The 7,387-nt window shown below is 35.3% G+C and overlaps 1 protein-coding gene across 1 annotated transcript in view; it reads right to left on the minus strand.

Moving 5' to 3' along the window:
• Nucleotides 1-7,387, minus strand: part of LOC126965703 (myeloid differentiation primary response protein MyD88) — a 10,110-nt gene extending 2,723 nt beyond the window's left edge. The window contains exons 1-5 of the mRNA XM_050809446.1: nucleotides 7,006-7,387; nucleotides 6,160-6,377; nucleotides 3,995-4,182; nucleotides 3,147-3,312; nucleotides 407-569 (exon numbers count right to left, since the gene is read on the minus strand). Of these exons, the coding sequence (XP_050665403.1) occupies nucleotides 407-569; nucleotides 3,147-3,312; nucleotides 3,995-4,182; nucleotides 6,160-6,377; nucleotides 7,006-7,139 (869 nt within the window). The 5' untranslated portion in view covers nucleotides 7,140-7,387. The remainder of the gene's footprint in view (nucleotides 1-406; nucleotides 570-3,146; nucleotides 3,313-3,994; nucleotides 4,183-6,159; nucleotides 6,378-7,005) is intronic.

The following is a 7,387-nucleotide window of genomic DNA, read 5'->3' on the forward strand; positions in this document are numbered from 1 at the left end:
TCTGAAGTCATGTTTTCTACGCACTCATTGAACGCTATCACTGCCTCTTCGGAATTGTTTTTTTTTTATAAAAATATGGGACGAGACGAGCAGTACGTTCAGCTGATGGTAATTGATACGCCCTAGCCATTACAATGCAGTGCCGCTCAGGATTTTTGAAAAACCCAAAAAGTTCAGAGCGGCACTACAATTGCGCTCGTCACCTTGAGACATAAGATGTTAAGTCTCATTTGCCCAGTACTGTCACAAGCTCCTTTATGAAGCAATGATATAATCATTAGTCTATTTAAAGGGGCGTGTTTACCTAAGTTAGTTCTTCTTAGCAAATTGTTGGGTAAAATATGTTTACTATGAGTAAAGAGTATGTGTGTGAACGACAGTAAGGTTTAAGTGTCACAATTGTAACCTGGGCAGGTCGACGATCTCCAGGGACTGCACCAGCTTAGTCCAGAACTCGTAGGGCGCCTTCTGCCCCGGCGGGCTGTAGTACAAGTTGTGATAGTAGGTGAGATGCATGGGCAGCATGCACTGCCGGTACATCAGTGGGATAATCTTTATCTGTTTCTTCTCTGTAAATAATCAATCAAAGGTTTAAAACAGATGTAAACCCACAAAGACGTATGTGATACATTATAAAGTTAATTGGAGAAATGGACTCAAGTAAAATTAGTATTATTATTAGACCTTGAGGAAAGAGCGCTAGTGTGGGCGACTTGTGGCTCCTTCTCATGTCCAAGTTAGGCGCCAGAGAACCCAGCTCACAGCTAGGCGATGGGGCTGCTGCTTTGACTGGTGAAGACGGCAAACGTCGCAAATATATTGGTCTCAGTGAGCCTTACATCTTTGTGCCATTTTGTGTGACACTTGGCCCGTAAGGGCCCAGAGGCGCGGAGAATTTACAAAGTGCTGTCTACGCGCCTTAATTACTAGAAACACAAACGCTGGCAGCTATTTTGCGAACGCGGCAACGCAGCTAGTATTTTTGACACACTTACCATTAATAATAGTTTTAATTAAATTTAATCGCATTATTCTAAAGTTATAAGCATTGTTTTGTTTGAAATAAAATAAATCATCTTATTAGACCAAATGGTATTTACAATAAACATATTTTTTATATATATTTTACTATTAAGTGTTTATGACACAGCAGACCTCTGTCGTTTCTTTCATATTTTCATGTCCTTTGCTGTTCTTTTTCAAGTTTCTTTTTATCATCTTCCCATCATGAGTCTATCCTGAATCCTTTTTCCATCCTGGCGTTTGCCATTCTTTCACTGCTGTCTTTGGTAATATGTCCTGTCCATCGCCATTTGAGCTGTCCAATTTTTGTGTTTGTGAGTCTTACTTCACCTTTTGGCTGTTTGTGGAAAATGTTTGCTTTTTTATGAAAATACGGGACGAGACGAGCAGGACGTTCAGCTGATGGTTATTGATACGCCCTGCCCATAATAATGATGTATTGCCGCTCAGGATTCTTGCAAATGTTTGAAAGCCCCAATTCTGATCGGCACTATAATTGCGCTCGTCATCTTGAGACATGAGATGTTAAGTCTCATTTGCCCCGTAATTTCATTAATTAATTGCTTTTGACTATTTCCTCTCTTTGTCAACTCTCCTCAATTTTAGATTGGTTTGCACTTTAAAGATTTATTCCGTGAGATATTTTATTTCTTCCTTATCTACTTTGATGGTGATATCTGCCCTGATTTACGTTTTTTTTAAATTATTCATTGCGAGCCCTACTTTATCAGTCAGATCTTGTAACATAGTATGCTCTATGGCGAGTCTGAGGTTTTGGCATTGTTATCATCAGCGAATCGAAGTGGTTAAAATATCATTTTGTACACTACTGTCCCACTTCAGTTCTGAGAATTGCTGTGGAGACAAAGGGGTCTGTCTTAAACCTCTAGCAGTTAAGAATTCCTCTCCTGTTGTGTCTAGGTAGGCTAATTTGTGCTGTATTATTTGCAAATAATATATTTCTTGCTATTTGTACACATTTAATTAAAACTCCTTGTTGAAATAGAGCTCCCCAAACAGAAGTTTGTTTTTTGTTAGACACATGCTTTACTCTAGTCTACAAAATCTATAGAAAGTGACTGTTGGCATTTTATTATTGGCTGGTTTATTATATAATACTAGCTGACCCAGCAAACGTTGTATTGCCGATATTAAAATCGCGATACACAAGTAATTGTTGAATGTAGATGGGAGAAAATTTGAAGTTGTATGTATTTTTTAATGCTGACTCATAATAAAACAAATTTAAAAAAATGTCAAATAAATTTGTAGTGGACCACCCTTAACATTTAGGGGGATGAAAAATACATGTTGTTCAATTCTCAGACCTACCCAATATGCAATCAAAATTTCGTGAGAATCGGTCAAGCCGTTTCGAAGGAGTTTAACTACAAACACCGCAACATGAGAATTTTATATAATATAACTTGGCGGTGAGTAGACACGTCGCTTAATTGTGTGTTTTCTACCGCATTTATCACGGGGAGTGATCCAAAGTGCTGCGTGACCTGATCCCTGCTCCCGAATTCCACCATCGCACGCCGTACCGTTACGATACGATTTTCCAGGAACTTTCTTCCACACACAACTAACCTGTGGAATGAGCTTCCTTGTGTGGTGTTTCCGGGAAGATACGACGAGTAGCTATTAAAAAAAGCGGGTACACTTTTCTAAAAGGAGGTCAATGCTACTCGCGTCAGTAGGAGTCTCCATCTATATAAAGAAACACCCTACATGTGTCTCCTCGGTGGTGCAAGATGAGGAACAACGCCAAGTCTTGTGCGGCATAATTAACCCTGGGCTAGTAACTAAACCAGCAGCATTCTGTTACTGGTGTGAAATGACTGCAACAACCCGTTACCCTACGGACTTTTGCCGTTAGTCCTGGGTGCTTGGCTTTACCATCCAGGACTAGAGGAAGAAAACTTAAATTTAGGCTCTTAATATGGTAAGCATTGCTTATTGCCTACATCTAACAATCCAATTCAATCACTTAGCTATAAGTTCAACTTGTAGTTTCATTTTTTCTGCAAATGTATAAGCTTAGCTTAGATGAGTTACAAATATACTATGACTTAATCTTGGATTAAATATATAAAAATATTGAAGCATTGTGTTCTTACCAATTGCATCAGCCTGTGCTAAGTTCATAAAGAATGTATTGGCGGGACTACGGAGGAAGTCTGGCGAATATACCAGTATTATTCTCTGACACCTCTCTGATATCAACTTGGATACAGGCGCAAACCTCGTGGCGTGGCCTGGTAATAAGTCTTCTTCAGTGCACATCTGAAAGGTTTTATTAATTCATAAATAATAAGAAAGAATAATAAAGGAATGATAGATATATTATGTGTTTCATCAATACTTTTGTTTGTTATTGTACAGTACTATACAATACTGAAAAATATTTTTATAAATAAGTTAGAATTTGCCGGCAGACCCGACCAACTGGGGGCCCTTAGCATTTTAGTTAATATCAACAAGAAGTTTCAATTGGCCTCACTTCTTCAAATTCCCACTCCTTTTATTGTGACAATATGTTTAACTGATTTGTTGCTAAGTAAAAAATTACCTTAATAATTAACGACTTAAGTGTGGTAATATTTTATTACTATTTTTATACCAGTTTATATTGTGCAATACTCTTCCTTGATCTAAAAAGCATTGAAAACCCATGGAAAATAAAAAATTCAAGCACAATATATTAGAAACACACATGATCCGACATGATAATACCCACACAAATAAAATTTGAAAAACAAAATTTTATGAACGATGTGGGATTCGAACCCACGACATCGGGCGTGAACCGCGCAACCAACTGAGCTAACCGTTCGAGTACCGCCTCGTTATAAAATTCTGTTTGCTTTGTTCAACTCTCAGGTTGTGGCTTATGATAATACACACCTTCTTTCTTTGTTGTATTTGCAGTTTCAAAATTACAAAAAATATTACTATAAATTTCTACCTTGAACCCATTATCTTTCATTCTGGTGAGCAGTTCCTCTACAAATCCTCTATCTTCTTTAGCATACAACACATAAGCATGATAGTGCTGCGGCACTCCTAACTTCTTATCATGGAATGTAATCAGGCTGTCCTCCGTTGGCTCCTGTACCATCACTTGGTTGTTATGACCCAAGTCTGACTGTTTTACTGTAACATATTTTTGTTTATTACAACAGGCTTATAATAATAAAACAGACATAAGCTTCTTCTTGAAACATTGAAAGGCATAAAAGGCATTTATTTTCTCAAAATTGATTCCTTTAGAATTCTTTTTGATGTCATTTCTAATATTTCAAATTACTACTTACAAAATTCAATAACTACTAGATACTACTACCGCTTCGGAAACAAATGGTGCTCTGAGAGAGAAGAAGCGGCGCAAGAAACTCTCCCAACATTCTTTTTTTTGCACTATTTTCAATAAAAATATACAATATTGTACAGTCATTTCTATTGCTATAAAATAATCACAATCTAGTCCCAGGCTGTCCGATCATTTAGATATTCAGCAGTGGAGTAATAGGATTTACGACACAGCCAATTTTTTATAAAACATTTAAATTTATTTATAGATATGCCTGAACAGTGGCTGGGACTTTATTATAGAAGTGTATACATTTACCTTAAAGCTATTATGTATCTTATTTATTATATAATTGAAATGAGTTTTGGGCTGATTATATGATCATATTTTTAAAGTTAATATATTTTTTATAATTGCTAATAAAATGCTCGTCAAATACCTTTTATTTTTTTATGGTGAGCGTGGTTTGATGCATCTACTGTACTCAATAAGTCTTGTTTTTATGTATTAATTTACATTTACTTTTTTTGACTTACTGTAAGGCATTTAGTATTTTATGTTTGAGTACTTTTATCGCAGGCTCTTACATATTATATTGTTATTGAAATGATTTGTAAAAAGATGAAACTGTAAATGTTGATTTAAAATAGTGGCAAGTTACTTGCCACTTCTTCTCATTAAAGCTCAACCTTTTCCAAAGTGGTGGTAAATGTAAAAAGAAAACTTTCAACATAATACATAATGTATATACATGACATTTCCTTAACCTTCATGAATAAAGTGATTTGATTTATAAAATACCAACAAAACATGGGGATCACTTGTTAGTCTAAATTCATAGGTGAAAAAATCTAAATCAAAAATAATTTATTCACTTGGGTCAAAAAATTACACTTTTGAATGTCAAAAGTTATAAGATAACAAACTTTAATTTGGAAGTTTTAAAATTTACTAGCATTTCAATAAAGGTTGGGCTTAAATGAAAAGAAATGGCAAGAACTGCATTTATCTTAAATCAATAATTATTATCATTTAACTTAAATCACATATTTGGTGTGAAATTATAATTCAGACATGCGAACCCAACATTAACATAAAGTTTAGTGTCAATCAAATGGTTGCTAACTAGCAACTGCTGATGATATCAAAAAGGTGTTTTTGTATTTCACACAATATCACAACACTTCTTATAGCAAAGTGCTATAATACACAAATCTATAAAAGTATGTTTCAAGTTTATCGATGGATTTAAAACCTTCACATTAACTAATACAGTCTCAGGAATATAAAAAGCTGTATTCAGTTATCATCTAGCTTTTAAGCTATCATAATCATAACACCACTTGGTGTTGCATAGAGACGTCGCTTCATTGTGTGTCTTCTACCGCATTTATCACGCTAATGCAGTGTTCCGAAGAGCTGTTTAACCTAATTCCTGTCGCCGAATTCCACCTTCGCACGACACCCCACAAGTTAGGATATCATCCTCACCATCTGGATGTGTGGCGGTCCTCCACAGTGTAGTTTACAAGGAGCTTTCTTCCACGTACTACAAAGCTTCTAAAATGAACTTCCTTGTGCGGTGTTTCCGGGACGATACGACATGGGTACCTTCAAAAAAAGCGCGTACACCTTCCTTAAAGGCCGGCAACGCTCCTGTGATTCCTCTGGTGTTGCAAGAGAGTGTGGGCGGCGGTGATCACTTAACAAGTGACCCATACGCTCTTTTGTCCTCCTATTCCATAAAAAAAAACCTAGTTTTCATTTTGCCCCATGAATTTATACACATATTCATTGACTCATATGTGTTAAGTACATACCCACAAGAAGGTTGTTGCTGGCAAGCTCAGTGATATCATCATAAATGTCATATCTATCAATAATTTGTAATATCTCTAGCAGCCTCCCGACAGTGGCTGTGCCATCACATCTTCCAATCCATATTTCTAAAACTTTCCCTGCCTGATCAGCTTGGCTCTTTACACCAGCAGCTACTTCTGATGTTATATTAATAAGTGAAGCTAGCCCTCGCCAGTCCCTGTAATATTTAGATTTAACTTTAATAAAATAGTAACTATTCTATAAGACTGTACCACTGTGAAACATTGAAAAACTGTTATACACAACAATAACTAACAACAACAGCTGAACAATGAATAAAAAAGATAATATATTTCATAACAATTTCTTACTTTTAAACCATAAAAGTCACTCCCTGTAATAGGTTACTCCCTATATATGTAAATATACATAGTATCAAAATATAATGTAACATACATGAAACCATTGTTGTCTAGAACATATAACCCTCCACCTAGCCTTCAAGTTAAGTTATCTGCTTCTACAACATTTGTTTGGTGAGGCAACTAATTCATGTCATGCCTGTTTATCATCAATTGCTTCAAGTGTTTAAGAATTTTAGGAAATAAATAGCAAGAATTTAGTAATCAATATAGTATTATCAAAATAGATTTTGAATGAAAAACTATTGATAAGATACTGAGAGTATGTAGTCCACTTTGATTGACTTGATGTATAAACATAGACATGGAACAATAAGTTCAACATTAATTGTTACATTTTATTTACCCACTACAGGATTTTTAATAAGCTAATAAATAGAGCTATTGTACCATATCATTAAACATATTGAAGACGGACATTACCTGTGTCTTAGCAGTTTGTCTGGACCAGTACTTGGAAGAACTTTTGTAGTATTTAGCAGGGAAGACAGAATGTTTCGAGATTCATAAGTGAGTGACGACAATTGCATAGAACATATTTCATTATCAATAACCATATTCACTATCTTTCGCTGAGTTTAACTTCGTATCCGTTTGGTTAACTGATCTATCATTTCGCAGTGTCTCTCAGAAACACTAGAAATCGTCAAATTGTTACCCTACTATCTTTGTTTTCTTCTTTTCACAAAACAAACAAATAACAACATAAAAACCACTTTCGTTTAGGCTTACTACCTACATAATAATAAACAGCCAAATAATTAAAGCTATTCTTACTCAATTCTCAATAGTAAATACTAAATGT

Source organism: Leptidea sinapis, chromosome 1, assembly GCF_905404315.1.
Source record: "Leptidea sinapis chromosome 1, ilLepSina1.1, whole genome shotgun sequence".
Classification (NCBI taxonomy): Eukaryota; Metazoa; Arthropoda; class Insecta; order Lepidoptera; family Pieridae; genus Leptidea; species Leptidea sinapis.